General features: G+C 41.9%; 1 protein-coding gene across 2 annotated transcripts in view; it reads right to left on the reverse strand.

Annotated features, from left to right (window-relative positions):
- Positions 1-23,780, reverse strand: part of adgrl1a (adhesion G protein-coupled receptor L1a) — an 87,857-nt gene that overhangs the window by 16,178 nt on the left and 47,899 nt on the right. The window contains exons 3-9 of one of the 2 annotated variants that reach the window (XM_042005047.1): positions 18,686-18,899; positions 17,384-17,493; positions 11,251-11,265; positions 3,543-3,750; positions 3,089-3,353; positions 1,832-2,159; positions 524-817 (exon numbers count right to left, since the gene is read on the reverse strand). In XM_042005047.1, coding sequence (XP_041860981.1) covers positions 524-817; positions 1,832-2,159; positions 3,089-3,353; positions 3,543-3,750; positions 11,251-11,265; positions 17,384-17,493; positions 18,686-18,899 — 1,434 coding nt within the window. The remainder of the gene's footprint in view (positions 1-523; positions 818-1,831; positions 2,160-3,088; positions 3,354-3,542; positions 3,751-11,250; positions 11,266-17,383; positions 17,494-18,685; positions 18,900-23,780) is intronic. The other variant, XM_042005056.1, reaches the window with a different exon arrangement.

Here is a 23,780-nt window from a genome sequence, read left to right on the forward strand (position 1 = left end):
AATGGGTTTGAGAGCTCTGGCAAGACTAGGCAATTAAGGCAGCTGCTAATTTAACTCAGAGAGACCATAAAGGAACAGTGAACGAATTGGAAAGAAGGATGGAGGGAGATGTCTTTTTTCTGTGACTAGAGGGAGTTTTTATTTGATGGTTGAATGTTTAGGAGTATGGCAGCTAGCATGAAAGGAGGTAAAGCCTGTGTTGTTTGGTCTTTCATTTCATTATTTGCTACTTTCAATCAGCTCTGTTTCTCTGGGAGATGCGCCTTTCATTTGTGGAGGATGAGCTTTTATCTGCAGTCCTCAGGGAATGTGCCCACTGGTTGGACCAATAGAGGGACAGAAGAAGGCAAAAGTGGAAAAAAGCAGGAGAACACAAACATACTGACCATTTGTGCATGAATATTCGCTGCAAACTCTCACATAGATGGGGGATGTGCAGGATGAGAACATGTAAAACATATGTTTTGGTTTTTTTTTTAATAGAGTTGAAAACTAAGAAATATTAACATGCAAATATCCTTACCAAGAGATCCTTTGGGACATGGCCGGTCTACTGTTTCTCCTCGCTGGGTGGTGGGCCACTGGACACCTCGGACTAGCTTAGCCTCACAGACAAAGCGCACTGGGTCTTGAGGAGGGCGGGGAGGCCGGCGGGTAACAGGCACTGTGGCTGTGATTGGACGCAGATCAGGATGCTTGTTGATGGATCCAATTGGGCGTGAGGTGGGGGCCAGAGGGCGAGCAGTAGAAGGGCTGACACTGGATGTGAACGGCTTTGCTGGAGGAGTGGTGGTCACTTGGGCGGTGGTCAGAGGGCCTGAAGTAACCCAAGTCATTCAGAGAGACAAATGAGAAAATAGGGATTTGTTAGAAACTGAACTAAAAAGGGCAACAGAAAGAGATCAAGAGAATAAGGAGCACATACATGTGAATTTGAGATCCCTTAGAAGCACAGTTTAAAAGTTAGTTTCATAATAATTGGGGTGACAAACACTTTTTTGAGGCTCTCAAAGCATGCTCTCCAGAGAGAGGAGGAGAAGCAGGGGAGGAGATGGGGAAAAATCATCACCACAAGTTGTGGATAAGTAAAAAATTTATCAAACGTATCAGAGAAGTTCCCATCACTAATAACCAACCTAATGCGAAGATAAAAGAAAAACATCACAACTACAAAATCCTTACAGATCAAACGCAGAGTCAGCATGCAACTTTGCGAGGGCTGCTGCCCGTCTGTCTCTGCCTCGCCTCTCTCGAGGTCTAATCCCAGCTTCATACAAGCCTTGATGCGACTTGGATTTACAGTAAATCCAAACCACGCACTCCCAGTGATGGACTGCTGAAATGCAGTGTAGTGCTTCCAATTTCTTCCTTCTCTTATCATTTAAGAATGACTGTACATTAACAATGACACAGTAATGTTGAAATAAAGCCCTATACAGCAGTCATACCTGAGAGGCTGCTCCATATTGTAAATTTGGTTGGATATAATTATTTGGTATCTGCAGCATCCAAATGTCAGATAAACACATTCTGCACAGACTGTCTGAAGTGTTCTCTCACTCAGCACAAAAAGCTTCATTATATATTACAGTAAAGTAAATTACCTTTGCAAAATATTACAGAAAAGTATGTTTTACCAATTAAACACTCAGAGACTGAAGACAAGATTCTCCTTCATAATTTAACACATAATAATAATAATAATAATAATAATAAGAAGAAGAAGAAGAAGAAGAAGAAGAAGAAGAAAAAGAAGAAGAAAAAAAAAAGAAGAAGAAGAAGATAAAGACAGATAAATACATTTCTTGGACTTTGTAAAATCATTCCTTACCAGTGGTGGGGTCAGGTGGTCCAAACTCTAGCGGATACCGAAGCACATTATAGTTGTTCCACACATAAAGTTGGTTGTCTCGGGGATTGTAATCCACAGAGGAAATGTACTGATAGGGGTTGGGGAAAGCGATGTTGACAGGTTCCTCACGTGCATGGTTGGTATTATATGCATACATGATCAGGTCACCGCCTGCTTCACTGTCATCATCCTGGTAGACTGAACGCACTGCATAAAGCACTCCACAGGCCATGAAGGCGTTGGAGGCCATCCTCTTGTCAAAGCTAGTCTCCCAGGTGCCTTCAAAGCGCAGGGTGTAAGGGTTCACCTGTGGACAAAGATAAAATGCTAAAGTCGGTGTAACTTAAAGATACAGTTTTATTTGTGGGGTTTTTACTGTTTCCATTTAAAGTGCTCCTAAATTAAAATTTTGGTATGTCTTTCTAGATTCACGAGAAGTTTAAAAATAGGTTGAAAGCTAACTTTTGGCTATTTTAACATTGCTCAATGATTCTATTGTAGGTGTTTACATTCTTCTTACTTTCTTGTTTCATTATTCTACACTCTAACATGTAGGCTTGACATTTTACTCTTATAGCTTCCATTTCCTGGTAATGTGTAAAATCCATCCAATCTTTTTTTTTTTTTTATTCAGCCTAATCTCAGTCAGAGTCACAAGGGAGCTGGAGTCTGTCCCAGCTGATCAATCTGTTTATTAGGAGCTTGTTTCCTAAATGTGGATTTTAAATGTTAGGAAAAAAATATTTAATTAATGTTAAAATATGAATGATTCAGCTGTGCAGTGATGGATCACACTGTGAGATGTGTGAGAGTGTGCAGGATAAAGTAAACTGACTTTACAAACGATCGGCAGTATAATATGAATCAAAATGTAATGTTCAATAGACTGTAGATTAAATGTTATTAATATGTTTGAAGTCAGAAAGAAACTGTTTCCTGGTTCATTTACAGTAAAATGTAAATCACATATTTTCATGACTAGTAAGGATTTTTTATTTTTTATTTTTTTTTTGTGATGGGATTTAAAATTAAGCCCTAAAACTTTCATATTATGCTTAGTCTTTTTCTCAGCTAGCAATACTCTTTTATCTCATCTATCATTTCTCTACTTTCAATACAAAGGTATTCCAGTGTGACATGACCTTTTGTTGACTAGTCAGATTAGACTGTAACATAATCTGCTCCTGCATTTTTAATCCATAACTCATGCTCCACTGTGTACCACTGCTCTCCCACCTGGCTGACCACCAGTCGTCCATTGTTGGATTCAGTAGCGTAAATCACCCAAAGGCCATTCTCATCCACAGCCAGGTCAATGTCCGACTTTCCTCCCCAGCGGTAAGGTGAAGTGTCATGATAGTTAGCATTTGTGACAATGGCTTCACCACTCTTAATGCGTGTACGTAGGTCATACTTGACTATGTTTCTTGTGCGTTCTTTGTTGTAAAATACTGCACCGTCATACACAACAAACCCTGTGCCATCCACTCTGTTGGGCAACCTGTCAAGAAAAAATAAAGATAAAGGTATTATCTAATTTATTCTGCATTTCATAGTCCCACAAACACTCATAGAGAACATTCAGACAGAGCATTTCTCTACCACAATCCATTTCCAAATCAATAGACAATTAATCAATACAGCAAACAGATGCCATTTGATCATTCAGGACAGTTGGAGGTGCACGCACTTGTAGGTGGTGGTGGCTCGGTTCTGTTTGAAGTCTTCCCAGGAGGCATACTCATACAGCATGTCAGTGCGGTATGGGGTCCATGGCATGACGTACAGACGGTCCCCAGACTGCAGAGGGTCCTTGCACCATGCTCCTGCCTGGTGCTCTGCCTCCTGCTGAGAGCTGGGCACCTGCACCCGCAGCAGTGTCCCCGGGCACACAAATACTGGAGCAGAGGAGAAGTTTTTGAGCAGAGAGGTGGAGAAGAGGGGGAAAGAAAGGTAGAGATAAAAATGAAAACAAAGCACTGCAAAAATGACATTATATAGAGATGACAGGGAAGGGTGGGAGAGGAAATGGGGAAAAATTCACAGACCACAGAATATAGAATAAGAGAAAGAGACATGGTGAGGGCTGAAGAAAGATCTGAGTAGATAAAAGCAAGTTTAGAACTGAAAAGGAGACGGTGCTGAAGGAGAATGGGAGAGAAGGGGAAATGGAAATAAGGTGAAGTACATTATCAGATTTAAAATGAAGGAACATATAAAAGCTCATTTGTAGAACTTGAGCACTGTGTTCGTAAAACGCCTGAATATGATAAATGGGAGATTTCTGGCTGCTGCCGCAGCTTAGATGTAGCCACTAATCTAATTTATCTTGGCCTACTTTTTATTTGATTGTGCATTTTCTTTTTCAAAGGCCTTTGCTTCTTTGCTCTACCACTGGGTGGTAAAACAGTAATTGTGGAGCTTGTTTTACTAGGACTTAAATTTGGCTCTCAGTCAAGAGTAATGCCTTAAAGAAAAAAAAAGCATCCTGGGGTAAAGATGTGAGTTTGGCTAAGCTTGCCCTTCCTCTGCAACTGCAACAGCTTCACACATCCACAAAAACAAAAATAGAGGCAGACAGCAATCCACATTCCACGAAGACACGGAAACACACACAAAAACAAGTGGAAGCCCATACACACAAAGCATCCATGCAAATACACACACACACACACACACAAAATGTCTACTTTAAATGAGTGGCAGTCAGTGTAAATTGGCTGTCTGATGTGTGTCCCTGCCTGACAGAGACACTGCCACAGGACCAACAGTCAGGTGATCTTTGAGGAAAGTTGCTGGCATCCTCACTAAGCTGACATCACAAAGGCCCCTAGCAACAGAGAGAGCAAGAGCAAGAGAATAAGAGATTTGGAAGTTCTACAAAATGAAACAGCTGAGTAGTACCCTTGTCCTTTCCCAGTTTATTAATGTGTTTCACTGGCTTGGGGCTGCAACAAAACCAGACACCTGCTGGTCACCCCATGACTGAATGCATCTCTGAACTAATTAGATGTTACAGAAACATTTGGACACAGACAGCACACACCAATTCACAGACAGACACAGGCTGCTGCCATTCACACAAGGATAGTATGCAATCATCCATGCATACCCTGTCACACAGTCACTGTTTGAGTGATGGATCAGTCTAGGCTCAAACTGTCTTGAATATTGCATGGAATCTGGTAAAGGAGGAGACTCCCAATAGAGAGGGGGAGGAAGAAATTCAGGCTTCCGGAAATCCAGCTTTTTCTTTTTGCTTTCTGTTATGCTGCTGCTGATAGTAGCTGTTGATCTGTGCTTCTGGGCCTCGAAGGAATCAGCCTGTTCCGTCTGAGGGGTCCAGCAGGGATTGAGACTGGCAGCCAAATAGGAATCTAATCACTCAGGCACAAACAAACACTGAATACAGACTTCTCACAAGGACTAGGCATGTCATGCTCCATTGTCAAACCAAAATGTTTGCTTAAAATCAGGGGTGTGTTTTGCAAATACGATTGTGGGTGGTTGAAATATGTAAAACAATGTTAAATATTTCAAATAAAAGCAGTAAAGGGTGAGGTTCCTTTTATTTTCTTTATAGGAGCAGAAAGCTATGAGCAAGAAAAACAACCAATACAAGTAGGACACTACCTCAAAAGTACAATGGTACTGTAAATAGCTAAATAAACAGCATGCAGAAATTTTCTGCATGTAGGTAACCCATAAAAGAAGCCAGCAACACTCTGCCTCAAGGTAGAATAAAGGACAAGGAGAAACAAATATGGAAGCTTATTATCTACCAGCACATAAAGTATAACCTTCTATTACTTTGCATGCATTCAGCACTGTCTCCCAAAAAGTCGTTTAAAGTAATACACAGTAAAATACACCAAGCTGCTATGGCCAATAAAATAATAACAGTCATTGTTACTTAACCAATAAAATCCATCATTTAGAAAACATCATACAGCAATACCACGACTGCATGAGGACAAATCTGAAGTTTTTGATTCCACTGGTTGACATTAACTTCTGTAGCTGTTTAGCCAATATGACATAAAAGCAGCATATGTGATAAGATGACGTTTAACCTCAGACTGATCAGACTGGTAAAAATTCAGTATAACAAAAATAAAAATTTACAAACTGTGTACAAGGATGTAATCAGGAATGCAATCAATGACTTTTGATGATGTTTCATGTGCTGGTTGACCTATGGAGCAAATTAACATGACTAAACCTCAACAACAGTAAAGATACAAGATTCTGCTTTATTAACACTTCTGTAAAGGAAATAATTTATGACTTAACCACAAATAATTTGCTTTTAAGATCATATAATGTATGGCGTTTAGATTAAGGTTCTTGACTGGAGCATAAGTGGAGGATGGCTCGAAGTGATGCTATGCCCAAGTCACTGAATGTCAGTAACTGGCTATTCCTTGAAGGTAAGATAAAGAGGAAAAAAACATTTTATAGTTCTATAATCCTTAATATGATTGCAATGCAATTTACTGTCAAAAAACTCTGCCAAACTCATCATCTTTTCATACTAGGTGTTCATTATTGCACCTAACCTAAATTGGCAGCAGTCTGTACTCTCTGGGCCTAATCAGCCCAGTCCAGCAGAGACTATCAGCCGTCCTCTGACTTCTTCCTCCACAATCCTCTCTGTTTTCTCTCCTTTCCCATACAACCAGTACATTTTAGTTTATTCTAAACTAGGGGTTGTGTGGGCCCGGCGTCAAAGGAACTCATTAATGGCATCTAAGCTGTACACACGTTCATTGAGACACAAGTTCAGATCCTTTCTCAAACACTCACATGCCAAACAAAAACAGTTGCCACGTTTCATACTGTGCAGACCCTGCATAGGGGGCTTCATTAAGTCTGGCCTGCGCTCCCCAGACTTCCCAGCTGCTTTCCTGTTTACCAGCTCTTTCTGCCTTTCCTTTGCTTTTCCTCCTCCTCTCTTGTAACTGTGAAGGGTGTAGCAGCGGGAAGCCAGAGCAGCCAAACCCTAGCTGTAGAGTGTCTAGTACAAGAGGCTATTGTGAACATAGTATGAAAGAGGTATTAGGCATTAGGCATTAAGCATTAGACATAAGTCTTGAGATTAGGCATTATCCTAGTCTGGCTAGCGCAGGTTAGCTGTAGTAGAGCCATCAGGGATTACGTGAGATAGATAGATTAATTGATTAATTCCTGTTGGGTGCAGGCGAAAATCTTGGAGTCATGATCATTTCAGCGTAGTTACCATGCAGCACAGACACACTTCTTTACCCTAAACTAGCCAGATGGCTAATGAAACTTACCTTATCAGGGATTAAAGCCCAGGCTGTAGCTATCATACCCTAGCCAACCAATTACTGCCTCACATACTGGGAAATTCTGCTGTAATAATTGACTATTTATCTCTATAATCCGTTTCCCAGTCACAGGTCAGCTGCTACATGTCAATATAAGGCTGTAGAATAAAGTGATGAAAGCTCCAGAACTTTCTAAAAAATGACAGCAAAAACCTCCCATTAGTGTCTAGCACAAACATGTGATCGACTGGTGAAAGTGAACAATGACAGCTTGGAGATAAATTTAGACTTTTCATTTTGGTTGCTGTCTACAATCCAGGCTGTTTTCATGTTTGATGTGACAGCATCATGGTGATGGTTAATGCTCCACTTTGATGATCTAAACACTGCCTGCCAGCGATTGGCAATCTTTTTCTTAAGTTCTGCATGGTGTTTTTGCCTAGGTTTTTTTTAAATTATTATTTTTTAAGGTCTTCTTTTAAGAAGGGAGTTTTTTTTTTTTTTTTTTTTTTTTTTTTTTGTTAGACACAAGAATCGGAGGGCTTTGCTAGTCCATCCCTTTGCCCAGTCCAGTCCACAGTCATGGTGTGCTTACAGAACTGACTGCTGAGAACATGCTGCTCTAATTGAATCTTCCACCTGTTACTGGCAGGTGCAGAAAGCATTCAGCAGGGGGCAGAATGGAGCGTGGCATACTAACCCGCATCCATGCTGTACAGTTAATGGGGATTTTGGGATATAATGCATGTCTGGGTGAGCAGGGAGTCTCCCAATGGTATGTTGGTGAATTCATTCACAGGTTAGTGTGTTAAGGTGCATATTACTGTGTTTGTGTGTGTGTGTGTGTATGTGTATGTGTGGGGGATGCATGTTTGCAGTTCAGAAATACAGAAGCAAAGACAGAGGAGAATTTGTGAAAGCTGGTATGAGTGTGTTCTGTTGTGTGCAAACAAGAAGAGAAAGAGGAATTGAATAAGAGAGAGTAAATAGGTTATTTCCTGTGAAATCAGAAGTAGGAGTGAGTTAATTTGCTGAGGATTGACAAATAGTGACAGAAAGAAGAAAGACGAGGGTGGGGCTCCCACTGTGTTTCCGCTTCCTTTTAGACTATACTGGGTCTGGTCTTGGAAGTAAAAACACAGTACAACACAAACAGCCATACACAAACATACACACTTAGGACACACACACACTGTCCAGACAGTGCAAGAGGCAAGTATCAAACTGGCACCTTTATCAACCCAAACATTCACCCCAGAGAATACCCTTCACTGAGATCAAAAGCAGACAACAGCAAGAGATAGTGTCCATTGAAATAAAAGTCTTGTCTACCTCGGTGTGAAGCTGACACTGAGTGACAGGAAAGTTGATCAAAACATGGTTGCCGAGGCTACTGGTTGCAGATACAGTAAGAGACAGAGGAGCATACTCTATACTGGCTAACTGAGGCTTGGGACGTGGGGTAACAACATGGCTGTAACCTTAGCTAAGCTTGCCACCGCCTCCTCCCTCCTGCTCTAAGTCTCATCTCTCAGAGAAGCTGTCTGCACATAATGCTCCTGAAACCGGCAGCTGCTTTTTTATTCATAACCACCTGCTTCAGTTGCTCACCTCCCTGTTCTTTGATGTAACATTGCAATGACTTCTAGATGTACAGTCAATCCTTGCACTCTTCTCTATCTCCCTATGCCTCTGAAAAACGTGTCTGCACTGCCTTGGTCACATGACTGTGCTCGTGTATGGTGGGTCATTCCTAATGAGGGGATACTGACTGACTCATCGTATCTATAGCAACTGCTTTTTCTTCTCTTTTGCCATTCACAGTAATTTTTTTCCTGTCACACAATGCACTGGTTTCTCACTGATTCCCTCTAACTTTTTCAAATGAATTATGGAGAGCTATTTTCATTAGGCAAGGTTTTGTCTTTATGCAATCCATAATCCCACCCTCCACGATAATGTTGGAATTGTGCACAGTTGTCTAACTGGTTCCTTTTCTTGCCTCTTCTGCTTTAAAAGTAAACAAAGTGGAGGAAAGAGAAACACTCATTTGGTACTGTCACCATTAATAAAGGAAATACTGTGATGTTATGGGCACTGAACACCGCTAGACTGTCAGCAAAAAGGGTGAGAAAAGGGACAGAGGAAGTGATGGGATGGGAGATGCAGCTGATGTCAACATAGCCTTAAAATAGCCTGACAATAGGTTGAATGAGCTTTGGAAATTCCTTGAACTGTGACATCATCTCTGCATGGTGTACATCTTGCTGAAACCTCACTGTCAATCAGCTGATCAATTGATGAGGATTAATTTGACAAAAATTAGCAAAACACGAGTCTTAAACAGAGTAACATGTTTAGCAGGAGTGGAGGAATGAATAAAGGTGTAAAAGGGCAGGAACACAGACAAGGGAAAAGGGTTGTCACTTTAATGTTAGTGAGAAAGTGCAGGGAAAAAAAATATAATAAGTTGCGTGAGGTGGAAGCAGGAGGAGAAGGGTTTTGTAGTTTTCTAGCCCAATACAAGCAGGGAGAGTGATTTAAAATGGCCACTTGGGGTGGGAGGGGAATATGAGACAACAATCCCTGTTAATGAAAGCTACCAGCACAATGACAGACAAAAAGGTCCATAAACCACTTAATGGCAACCTCAGTAAGAGTTAATTCCTCCTAACATATGGATACAGCAATGATACCAGAGAAGGGGAAAAGCTCAGAGTGAGACAGATAGGAATAAAGGGTTCAGAGAAAGTTGACCATGGTGGGGACCTGAGAGGGGAGTTATGTCTCATTGGAAAGCTGGAAATGATGGCAGCTACTCTTGTCCTGACCTTGAATCTGGTCAAGTATATCTTTACTCTTTAAGAATCTTGTGATGGAGGTGCTTCACCATGCTGATTGGGGCTCTCTAAAAGTGCTTGTGGCAAGGCCCAGGCAGCAGAAGCCATTACACACAACTGAAGGGCTCCCTATGGAGGATACATCTCCTTTCCTCTATTCCTCCCCCCTCAGCATGAATACAGGAGGAATGATGACAAGTGATGCAGAAGAGATGTTTTGCAAGGGGTATTATATTTTCTATACATTTATAATAAAGAAAATAGAGGTAGAGAGGGAGGAGAAATGAGGAGAAAGAGAGGTTTAATACATGCTCAAAAGGCCCTGTGGCTTCTTGTGATGGCCAGATGTGATCTGAGAGATACAGTAAACCAATCAGTGAAAGTCGGGGCAGGAGAACAAGAGAAGGGAGAAAAATAAGCAGTAAACAAAGGGAAAGTGAGAAAGAGGGAGTAAAATGGAAGTGATATTAACTGAAGAAAATGAATACGAAGAGAATGAGAAGACACTGAAGTACCTGGAAATGGGACATTGTCACAATGATCAACTTTGCCCAGTTACTGTGATCTTAACACAATATTTTTGCTTTGAGATTATGACAAACTTCCTGAGAAATAAAAAAAGAGGGAAAGAGACCCAGTATGGAGAAAAGGAGCAGATGAATAATGTAACGTGAGACGATGATTTTTTTTCTTGGATCTGCAGAGACAGATAAATCGGAATATCAAAATGAGTGGAGTACTACTTTAAAAATGTGAATATGAAATCTGAATAATGAGATTTTTTTTCTTGTAAAGTGTGTGAGGCAAATGATTTTTTTGAATGGGATGGAAAAAGATTTGCCAACCCTGAAATGATATGAATGTATGTTGTGTGTACCTTAAGACTGGGATTTGCTACTTTGTATTGGAAGGAATGAAGGTGATTTCATGTTTATCTCTCATATATACTGGACTGACTCTTATTGTCTGTGCAAATGTGTATGTGAAAGTGTGTGTGCAGGTCAGGCTGATGTCATCAGAACCAAGGAGGAAATCTAGAGGGATTTTAGAGTTTTGGTTACATGTCAAAGACCAGTAGAAAGAGAAGGGAAGAGGAGGCGATTAGAGATCAAGAAAGAAAAGGGAGGGATATCAACATCAAACATGACCACTACACAGGGTGCTGGATTAGGAGGGAATATGGGGAGAAGAGGGGAAACAAGGGAGGAGGAGTAGGAGGAGGGAGGAAGGGGCGAGCTGTGGTTGTTATGTTCATTGTGGTCTTTACCTTTTTGATCCACTTCTATTCAAGCATCGGAAGAAGGAGAAAGAAGGAGACAGAAAGATAAAAGAGAAGGACAGTAAGAGGGAGAGAGGGAAAGTAAAAAAGAATGAAAGGAAAAACAGGTGCAGGAAAAAAGAGAAAATTGAGATTAAATAAAATGCTGTCCTTTCTCTTTCTCTCTTTTTTTAAAAGCAAGTTATCTGTGTTATGGTTGGCTACGCAGAGAAAGGGTGGCTCGAATGGAGAATGAGAAGGGGAAAATGGCCTAACCTGGGTTTAAATCCATTTTCATTTCATTGCAGTTTTATCAATAATCCCCCAACAAGACAATTTACCCCCAACCACACTCAACCCTCCCCCCTCTCCACCAGTCTTATCACCATATCCCTCCCTGTCTCCCTCCCATTATACCCTTATACCCAAAGTGTAGCTCCTGCTGGAAGGAACCTGGTGGAAAGAGAAACCAGAGAAGAGCATCAAATTGTAGTTTTTCTTCACCTGTGGAAGGAAACAAAGTATAGGAATAGCAGAGAAATAGATAGAGGAATGGTAGATGGAAAAGGTGATGATGAATATCTCTATCAATGACCAGTTGTCTTCTGAGAGATCATTGAATCCCTCTTGCTTCCTCCCTCTCCAAGTTCCGGCTGTGTTGACATTAGAGTAGTCCCTTGATCCAAAGAAAGCAGTTCTTTTGGCTTTGCTCAATTTACAGAGTCAGGATGCTTGCTATAAAAGCTGGCAAAAACACTCAACCCATCGACCATCCAATCAATGGGGAGCTGCTGGCTTGCCTGGCCGAGACCGGCTCATCAAAGAAGAAGAGAACAAACAAGAGGGAAAAGGGAGGGCTTGACAGAGTGGAACGCCTCAGAAACACAGAGAGAGACCAGAAGACACTGTTGAGGGGGTTGAGGGGGAAGAGACGAAAGAGGAATGAGAGAGATGTCTATGGCAGCCTCATCACACACACAAATCAATAGGTTGGTGTGTTGAATCACAGTAAGCCGTCAGCTGACATGAGCAGGTAAGGTCGGTTCCTTCAATATCCATGGCCATGTTTGGAACTTGAATGCGTTGCAGTGTCTGGGGCGTTCTGTGAGCAGCTGGAGACTAGAAGAAGTACAAGCAAGGATCTCAGCTTCGCCTCTCACGTACCAGCACTGGTACTCGCCTTCCCTCTGTATTTACCCAGGCACAAATGTTGTGCGAGTAGATCTCTGTGTTTCTCAGGAAGAGACTTGTCAAAAGGCACATGGCTGGTGGATCCCCACTGTGAGTGTGGTGTATGTGCCATGGGAAGTCTGATGTCCTTGGGGGATCCTGTGAAATTGCTGCAACACTTCTCAGTGTTGGCCATTCAGACAGAAAAGAAGTGTAAGAGAAAGAAAGAGAGAGATGTACAGTACAGAGACAAATAGCAGGGAAAACGAAGAGGAAAGGAGACTGTTAGCAGCAGTGGCCTGAGCTGTGTGGGGGATGGCCTTGCACCTTGGCACAGGCAGGATCAGTATCAGCAGCCACGCAGATCATTTATCATCTCATGCCAAGATCAAACTGGACAAACACCCTCCATGAGGACCGGGGAACGGCAGCTGTTTTCAGCCTAGAGGGGTAAACATAGAAAATCACGGGTGCAAGTCTTGCAAAGCTAGAGCAGTGGGGAAAAAATGATGTGTCCCTGCCACGAACAGTCAGTGCAATCATTAACTTCGAGGATAGGGAAGGAAGAAATTGGCCACAGAGAATACAGAGCTTTTATCCTCACTGAACCAGCTGCAAGGGAGGTAGTGTGTATGTGTGTGTGTGCACAGGATACCAGATTTCAGCAGAGCTAGAGCTTGTACATATGGAGTTTTTCTATATGATTAAGGAAACTGCTGACTGCAAAGCTTCTCCGTGCAAGTATGAGGCCAGAATCCTAAGAAAAAAAGCAATTTTATAAATGCTCAACTGACTATGTTTCTCCAAATAGAGGGAAAACAGCGTGTGATGCACAATGGAGCCATGTAGACAGAGGCAGAAGAGAAATAAAATTTCTTCAATGCTGCAGAGAGAAAGAGGAAAAAACAAAGGAGACGGAAGACTTTTGTTGACTCCATTTCTTCTATTCTTGGTTATCCTGAAAAATAGAGCGCAAAGCACAAATGCACACAATGTCATCACTCATTTCTAAAGACATACACACACACACTCACAGAGAGAAACGAATAGAATGAAGAGGCACAAACTCATCAAAGTGTCCTCAGTGTGAGCTGAAGGTTAGATTAAGGCCATCTTGGTTGTTTGTCTGATTCATTCAGCATTTCTCTTTCAGGGCTCTATTGAGAAATAAGCCACTGCCCTCTCTCCCGTTAATCACTCTGCTCAGCGCTCTCTACAACCCTATCAATTACTCCCACACTAATGAGTACAGCTACAAACACACACTGTTAAATACACACATATTGTTGGAGCAAGGCAGGACAACTTTGCCTTCTCAGTCTCTTTTTTTCAGTGCTGAAAGACTGTGTCCACGCTCCAGCTTCTTCTGTCCTCGCCCCTCTCTGTTTTCTCTTCACACTTCACAAAAAAGTCATCCTTTCCCAAAGCCCGAGTAAAACCTCCTGCCTCTCACTCACCAAACATTTATGAGTGTCACATCTAATGGTGTCCCTATACATATTAATAGAATTTCATTTTTAACTACATCAAAGTGTTTCCTCTCCTCCCCTGAAAACTTGTCATATTACAGTGTCATTATTCCCTCTACTGACAAACTCTTCCCGACAAGTCAACTATCATTTCCAGCAGCTTTGTGTCCAAAAGGCAATGTCTTGTAATGAATAGGCAGTGCTGAATACAATTGTAGAGAGGAATCAATTTTATATAGTGAAACAGTGACAGAGCAGCAAAATATTAATTAAAAATCATGAGAATATGGAGTTATGCTCAGGAAAAATTTTATATACAGCCTGTATAGCTAAATGAACTGGACATATTAGTGAGATAAATCTCATATGGCTCTGTCATGGTTAGTATGGATGGTCCCAAGAGAAGATATTATGAATCAATAATGATAGTACAGTGTCCTGGAGAGGAAAGGGGAGAAGGTATATAGATCACTTATAGACTAGTTTTACTTTGGTTCTGCAAACACCCGTTATTACATGTTGCAGTTGTCTTCATGGATCTGTGATGTCTTAATGGAAGCCAGCAGGCTGCAGCAGGCTGTGACAGTGTGAAATGAGAGTTCAGTTGAGCCATTTTGTCTTGCTCTGTTCCAAATGGCAAAAACAATGCTACGTGGCAGGGAGGCCCCTGCAGGGCTTTTTAGCTCGATGAGATATGATTTGACTTTTTGGTGGATGTTATATTTTGCCAAGGCGATCCCACACAAACTCCTGTCTGAGCTCAGCCAGGACAGTAATGTGTATGTGTAACTGTATGCGTGAGTATGTGTGTCAGCTTAGCTGTTGCTGTCACCTTGCCGTTTCAGGTGACTGGCAACATGGCGCCTTTGTGACACGGGCGCCACTCACAAAGAAGACCTTGTCAAATGCAAAATCATACTCAGCCATCAACTTGGTTACACACCATCTAAGCTGCTCTGACACACAACCTTTACATATCATCTCTATTGTTCACCCTTTTGTTGAGACAACCAACGAAAAACGTGCATCAGACTTGGATGTTACCCAAGTGCCCAGCATTCCCAGCCAGACGTGAACGATGGGGCATTACTGGAGCGATTAGCAGCAGCAAATTCAATTAATCTTGACAAATCTCTGCTGAGGCAGAACTGAAGAGAGTGAAGCGCTCCCCCCTCTCTCCTGGTAATTAAAAGTGGCCGAGTTGAGTGGCGTGTGGAGTGATGGTGACTAGGTTTTGGGATGAACAGTTCCAGCTCTGAGTTTTAATGTGTCAGGTCCACTTTAGTTTGTCAGAAGAGTACAAACACAAATTTGTGAGCTTGCATATACACACACTTGAGAACAGGAGTTGCTGGTTCTACTTTATCGTATCAAACAGGCAGTACTTTTCATCATAAAGGGATCAGCTTCCAATTTTCTAAACTGCAGCACTATACCTCATACCCAATCAAGAAAGTTTTAACAAACACGGTTGGAGAAAAATGCAAGTCAGCAGCTATTTAATCATCCTTTTGATTGCTTGGCAAAGAGACAAAAAAAGCTTACTTATGCAGGCACAGGGAAACAGACATGGTTAGAATGCATGTCAAAAAGGAAACAGGCATAACAAAGGACGCTACCTTGACCCTAAATGGATAATACAATACCGGACATCAACCGACAGCAGCACCAGCAGAGGACTACGGAGCATCCTAACATGCTGCTATACAGAGAAGGAGAGGATATAAAAGACTTGAGAAGAACACTTGCTACCATTTAGAGAGCTTAGAAGAAAATATTTTCTCTTAAGAATAATCTTCAATGCAAGAACTGCAACTTCTTATCTATCACTGGGGCCACAACCTGACTCAACAAAGTCTCTAAAAAGGTAAACTGAGGGTACAAAAGCACTGAGCAGAATAAGGGCTGAGTCTGAAAGATGTGCCTGAATGGTTGCCATTGAAGATTTCTCCCACCTGTAAAAGAGTAAAAAAAATAATAAATAAATAAAACCAGCAGACAGTACAGTTGAACAGAATTGAATGGAATGATAAGATACTGTGGCAGATTAATGGACAGGAAAAAAAACAAACAGAAAAGACGAGTCAAAGGATGACTGAAGATTTATGGCCTTGGAGTGCAGACTGAAAGTAAAAATAGAGAAATGAATAAAACAGAAAAAAAGGAGATGAAAACAGGTCGAGCTGACTGTGGTAGATCATAAGCAAGTAACTGTAGGGAGAAGAGATGGAGGATAAGGTGGAGTAAGGAAGAGAGAAGGAAGTTAGCTGCTTGATTTGGTCCCAGTCTTTTGGCTCACCTCAACAACAGCACCTGTGGAAAAAGTAGAGACAATAATGCTATACCCTGCCCTGATAAATAAAACAGCAACCCACTCCTCAACAACACCTATGTCCTACTGCTTCCCTCCATGATACCAACACCTGCATGAAACCCTCCACTCTTTCCTGCACCCCAATGCTTCTTCTGCCCAGTGGAGGGGATCGCTACTGCTCCTCCCCTCTAGCTAGACAGTCCTGCACAGTGAGGGGATCAATGCTGAGCGTAATAATACATGAGAGGGAGGAGGGGAGACTGAGCAGAGATTTTCACATGTGCAACGATCCACACAACACCACATAATCCTTGCTGTGTCTGCTCCTTGGGCTGTGTGAGTGTGCTCAGAGTCAGAAGAAGAGGGAAAGGGAGTAACTGTGGGCCCCTTTGGAAAGTGTAAGGCACATGTGTGCATGTGTTTGTGTGTGTAGGCATGTATGCAGGTCACACCTGCCACACACTTTTGAGCAGTGCAGCGAGAAAGTCAGCCGTTACCATGGGGACATTAAAATGTGCAGCGCTGCGGGTCATACGCTCTAAAATAAGCTCTTTGCTGTTTGTGTTAGCATTCCTATTGTGAGGTGTGGCATACACACTACACCCCTGCCTCAAAGTTCTCACTGCGCCCAATTTTAATTTTTATTGGAAATCAGAGGGACAGCAAAGGTGTTTGGCACCAGATAAAGGTAGCTACATGCCCCAGGGTTAATCAGTGCGTGAGCGTAGGGCAGTGTGTGTTACACCGCTGTGATTGCCAATAAGGGCTGACCCCATGTTTACAGTGGGTGTGTGTGAAGTGCTTATCGGACCCTGTGTTTGTGGAGCATTCTCCCCCATGTGAAAATCCCCCTCAGCTACTGGTGCATCACTCTGTTGATGGAGAAAAAAGGTTTAGTGCTCCGTGATGTTGTGTCTGTGCAGTGTACCAGAGAGTAAGAAGAGAGGAAGAGGCAGAGAGAGCAGGGGAGGATGGACGTCTGTTTTGTTTTGTCTTGATTGTGTTGACAAAATTGAGAGAGAGCAAGTGTGTACACGTGAGTGTAATGTAATTTCTTGAGGGTTTTTGGGAGTCGAAGAGGGAATAAGAGGTTCAGGTCAGGGAAGAAGAAGGGATAGGAGGGGTGGTGAATGGGGTGAAGGAGGGGATGGGAGGGGTGGGAGTGGGGTGACCGGGTCTCAGTACTCACTGTAGGGAACACACTCATACTGGATCTCCAAATACTTGTAGGTCCCTGGGCAGGGGTCTGGGAACACATCTGACCCTGCAACCACCACACACTGAGTGCGATTATTACACCTGTGAGATGAGACAGACAAGGGTAGGGGGGGAAGAAAAGAGGGGAAGTAAGTGATAAAAAATGATGAGTGCCATTGTAAGAAAGACAAAGAGGAGTGGTTATAAGAAAAACATCTTCAGGCTCTGAAAGACAGAGGGAATGGTAGGAAAGGGAGTAATTTCACACTACACTAGATCATGTGACAGCTACACCCGAGGGGAGGTGGGAAACGGGCAGGGAGGGAGACTGGGGGAAAGGAGAAGGATCAAGGATAAAGAGAAGCAAGGAGGGAGGGAAGAGGCAGAGAGGGTGAGTGACGTAAAAGCCTCCCTCCAGGGGGATTGTGAGTGGGAGCAATTAGAGGTGAGAGAACAGGGAAGGGCGAAGGGGGTGGTGAGGCAAACACTCCACACTACACACACTGGGAAAACATTCATATACACATTACTTCTGCATCTGAATTGCATTTCTGTATGCCTTCCCGTGTTTGCACACCATGAGCAACACATACACACCGCATACACTTACTCATTCTCAACATAAAATCCTTCTCTATCCAGCTTTGAGCATCTCTCCCTGGTGCAGCTTTTTCTCCCTTCATATCTTGAATCTCTACTGCATTAACTCCATCATCCCATCCTTTCCAGAAGTCTTTCTCCTTCCTTTACCCCCTCAATTCTCTCCTCCATCCCCTGCTGCTTCCCTGCTTCTCTAGCGCTCTCCTCAAACTAGTTCCTTGTGCCTCCATTACACGGGTGATGGATAGCTGAGAGAGGGCTCTCATTGATCTGAGCTCAGAGGAAGAAGATGCTGAGCACAAACATGAAGAGCAACAGTAGGAAACCCAGCAAACACTCTTGCAACAATCCTAAAGCATATTCATTCTTACACACCAAAGTACACACAACCAGACACACACCTACACTACCATGCACATAAATGATTTGCCAAAATGCAGTGGCATTATGCACACACAAAAAAAGTTAGTTCTGTATTGTATAAAAAGCCAATTTACTATTTGCTTGCTTAAGCAGTTGAATTTACTTAAAAAAACAACACGCACAAGAAGTGCCCAAACAATATGCCACGGGATGGAAAAGCTGGAAATTCTGGATGGATTATGCTGTGAAATAGTATCTTGTTTCCTCTGCGAAAAACAGGCTCTGAATCCGAACAAACACATGTGCAAGATCTAAACAGATCAATAGTTACCTCTGTGACATTATTTTGAAGGCGTCGGGCAGGTAGCACTGCACATTCTCCATCTGAAAGGGGTCTGCGTCACAGATCTTGTCATCAGTGCGGCCGTAGTTTGCTGTCTCAATCATGATGACATCGCTTCCCGGGCAACGCAACTCGATCGGGTAGCCTTCACATGCCAGCTCCCGGCGCATCAAGCCGAAGGGCATCATTGACCGGCTCAGAGCTAGAGTGGAAAACAGGAGAGAGGCAAAGTTATTGATTATTCAATGAACCTTAATACTTTTAGGAGACACTTTATTATTCAATCTAATTGTAAATATTACGTATAGTGTTTAAGATGAGCAGGTGGAAGGATAGTGGTGCCTATTGTCCTCATATACAATACAAATTGTCTGTTATTGACTCGCCTTCACTGAGTAAAAATATTTCAGTACTCCTGATGCACAGCCTTGCCATTCAGTTTTCACACTGGAACATCACAGATTACATATTGGCATGAACGAATTTGCAGCCAAACCAGCTTCTCCAATGAGATACTGCACCACTTGTGAAACAAACTGTTAGAGTTTGAAATGTTAACAAACTCCTACACACAACCAGGCAATAGCTAATCATACTCATTCCCTCACCAGAGAGGAACAGTATGTTCATTCCTGGACCCTTTTATCTACTCCACCTTAAAATTGCATCAGAACAAAACCATTACATTCTGTCTGAGCAAGAGAGGAAGTAATGGTAAAACAAGCAAAGAAAAATAAAATTAAAAAAAAGAGATAGAGAGAATTAGTGTCTTTGCAAACTTTTACCCCTGGTTTGTATGCCATTTGCATACTTACTGCTGTTAATCAGCCCTCTGAGAGGAATGTCAATGTACTGCTGTGGCTTTGTGAGGAGAAGGGTCAGCAGGGACAGTGAGGTATGCAGGGTTAATCGCTGTGCCAGACTAAGAGGCATGAAAGAGGGCTCCAAAGAGGTGCTAAGAGAGACACTCGTCTCTTAAGCTCTCTCCATAACTGCATACATTTCCTACTGCTCCTACATTCAGCTTCACAAAATGCAGATGGTTATAAGCATCTTTTTACAGTGGAGGAGGTGGCAGGAGAGCAGAAATGATAGGGATGAGAAGTTGAAAGTTTTCTTTGCGTCAAGTCTTATGACAGCGGCTGAAAGAGCTGCTGTCCATGGTACTGAAAAAACAAAATTTCTTTAGGAAAATAGCGTCCCAAGAGTTGGAGCCACATCAGAGATGGTAGGTGTGGAGCTGTCCGCTGTGCTGAAGAACCAGAGGGCTTTGACTGAGATCTCCTTTGCAATGTCAGTAGGGAGGACATGGCAATGGCTTATATTAAGGTGGCAGTGGGCATACTGTTAAATCTAGACAGAGCATGGTTAGCTCCACCTTAACAGGATGGAAGTTCTTTATAAACTGAGCTTTTCATTGCACAGCACCTCCCCCTGCCAGACAGGCTCAGCAGCAGACAAGGGCACTGAGTCAGCCCCTCTCCCCCACTGCCGTTAGTGCTGAAACCCACAGAGCGGGACTCGTTTCCCTTCCTGACACTGAGCTAGCACTGCTTAAGTTTCAGACATTATCAATTCAGAGGGAGTGCCCATAGGAGTCAATGTCAATGTCACTCATTTCAGACATGAAACTGTGGAACGTGATTCACTGCCATTGGACTTGCTCGTATTTCTAAATGCCACACATTTATGCAGCAGGAACTTCAGTTCAGTTGTGTAAATAACGCCATTAAGGCTGAATGACTAACACAGAAAGACTACAGATCTTTTATGCCTCGCCAGCATGCAGTGCCTGTGCCAAATCACAAAGGCCTAGATGCAAAATCGCATACTAATTAAAGCACACGGAGATGCAAACAGCAGGCGAGGCCAGACAAACAAGTCCACACTCAAATGCAAAAACTCACACAAGCAAATTAACACATACACAGACAAACCAGGCAGATGAGTGTGCATGTTCACAATCAAGCACACATACATGCATAGACACATACTAAGTTCTGGTGTCACAGTGGGATTACAATGCGCAGTATCAGTGTGTGGCCTTGTTCTCTTAACCACCCTGCGGTGTAAATACACAGCAGTGTACAGCTGGCCAGTGATTAGAGCCATACAATGAGCCAAGAGGAAAGCAAAAGCAAAGGGGGCCACCAGGAGTGATCACACTTACGCTATGGACCAACTCAATAGCAACACTGGGACCAGTGAGAGGTAATACTGTACTGCAAATTAAACATGATAAATATTTTTAGCTCCTCATAGCCATCTCCTGTCATCCCAGGAGGCTTAAGATGGTCAGATAGATATCAGATTTCCTGTGCTTGGGCACCAATACGTTTTTATTCAGTCAAGATGCTAACTCATGGCATATGTGCTTTGGTGTAAAGGCTAAAACAAGATACAATATGATGAAGTCATTGAGTATTAATGATGTTTATGTTGTTCTTAAAAAATAATGAGTTTGGATTTATGGAGAATGTGTTGTATAGAACAAAATCCATTATCGTTTCTTTTTCTGGCTCAGCAGTTAAAGCATATATTTAGCCATAATTGAGCACATCCATTATTGAGCCACTGCACTTGACTGGTGACACCAACCATGATAACTAGCCTATTTCTGGCAGTGCTGCAAATCCCTGCTTCTGCGATACTGTATCGTGTTTCACACCTACATTTTTCACACCAGTGCAAACACTTTTTGACAAGTTGCAGGACTAAGGTGGATTTCACAGTGTAAAAAAGCAAAACAGAACAAAACAAAACAAAATGCGTAAGCACCTTACATTTATGCAAAGATTTTTGAATGGTAGATTCATAAACAAGTATGGAACTTAACTTGAACAATTCTTTGTGTGTGTGTGTGTTTGTGTGTGTGCGTGTGTGTGCGTGTTTGGAGAGAGTCAGCCAGATGGCCCAAGGCCTAGCTGGAGCTGCGGCTGGCTCTGAGCTGAGATGAGATGAGCAGAGGATAAGCTTGGACTGGCCATGGGCTACGATTGTCCTTCACTCTGCAGGAATCCATTAAGGTCTCAGAGCCTCTTTAACTGGCACACAGACACACACAAACACTCATGGCCATTTAGTTTAACTTGTCAGACTCATAATAGCTAAACGACAAAGTGTCTCTCTCAGCAGCAGCCATATGTATGTGTGCATAAAATCCCCTTACAGTGAGACTATGACTCATCTCCCATGGTATATAAAAGTGTTAATATCCGTCATCCACAGGAAATTGTTGCCAATCGTCACACAAACTGATAACGACATGAGTGAATTGAATACAATAATTATACAAGCTTATTTGCATGGACGAGGCAGCGTGCAAGAGACAGAGGTCACACATACACACCACTGTCAGGAGCCTGGTGTCACTCCAGGGCAGCTGGTGTGAGGGGATGAAGTGGTTGGCTTCAAAATAGAAGCTCCATACAAATTAAGAGCAAGAGAGAGAACTGATTGGATTTGACTCATTATCCTCACAGAGTAATTAAAGCCTGAGGGTGGATAGACACTTGGACCATTAGACAAGAACATAATTTTGCCCAAGCCAGACTACTCTTTGTTCATTCAGTCTTTTTCTACCATTATTAGTCTCTACACATGACTTTCATGCATACAGATGTACACATACACATTAAAGACTGAATACAAAAAAAAAAAAAAAAAAAAGAAAAAAAAGAACAGTGACCTGCAGCTAAGGGCTATAATCAACAGAGAAAAGTCAGAAAAAAATCTAATGCTGGTTAAAGTACCATTAACACGTTTTCAGACCCTTTTAACATTTTCTCGCTTTGTTTATTTCAGGCTCGTATTAATACTTCATTCAGTTCACCTCTTCCTTCCAAAAGCAAAGCTCTTACAGTGTTTTGAAAATGTACACATAACAAAAGACAGAAATATCCCATCAACTTAAGTATTCAGACTCTTCACTAAGTGCTTAACTATAGTATCGTTGGTTGTAATAACTGCTTCAAATCTTTTTGTATTGATCCTACTAGCTTCACACTCCTTTACTTTGGACACTCGTGTTACCATTTTATTACCATTGTTTTACTTAACTCAACTTCCTTCTCTTTTTAAGATCTGAGGACCTGAGGATAATTCCCAAATTATTGATTTTTTTCAACACATTTTATTCTTTATCATGACAACTCTCACTGTACTGTTGCAGACAAACATTTCCACATAATTACCATGTTTAACTGCAGAGATGTTATTCACTGCCTGTTGAAACTTTTTAAAATCATATAAGTAGATTTGCTTCTCATGATCTGAGGATCACTGAAGTACCTTTTTACAAGCTTGCATCACTCGATTTTCCATTCAATTAACACTCCATTAAAAACCTGCTTTGCTTAGTTACTGTCAAGATTTTTTCTTTCAATGAAAGAAAAAAAAATATTCTACTTAAAATAAATATAAAACATAAAAAACTCCAAAAGGTCTAAAAATGTTGAGCATACACTGTCAAGGTTGACATAAAAAGATGGCATTTTTAATTCTGAGTGAGTTAAATATGAATAGATGTTAAAGGTTTTCCTATTTTTTTCCACTGAAACATAACCCCAAACCTTCCATTCTCAGCTAAATGCTTTCAAACCTCCAAGTACCTTGAATTTGACTTTAGTCTGTCTTATTATTAAAACTCTAGAGTGTTTTCTGAGCAATAACTGAGCTATAGTTGGCCTTGCTCATTGCCAGTGACTTTTCAATTGAGTTACAAAAGGAGATTATTCAAGTGGAGCTCTGTGGCCCCATGGCTGACTTGTTAAGTGGCAGGCTGTCTTTTGGGGGCCAAAATGTGATCAACGTCTCTTAGCCCCTGTGTTTGCTCCAGCAGTCATCCCTTAATGCCAACCATTAGCACAACACAGAAGCAAAGTGCCAGATAACATTTTTGCCGAGCAGTTTTGGTAATTATACCAAAAGGTGGTATACACACACACACACACAGACACACACACACACACACACACACACATATATATATATATATATATATATATATATATATATACACACACATTGGCTCTAGCTAAAAGAACTAACTCCCTCACAACTTTTAGGTTTCTCAGTTAAGCTG

Source organism: Melanotaenia boesemani, chromosome 2 (assembly GCF_017639745.1).
Source record: "Melanotaenia boesemani isolate fMelBoe1 chromosome 2, fMelBoe1.pri, whole genome shotgun sequence".
Classification (NCBI taxonomy): domain Eukaryota; kingdom Metazoa; phylum Chordata; class Actinopteri; order Atheriniformes; family Melanotaeniidae; genus Melanotaenia; species Melanotaenia boesemani.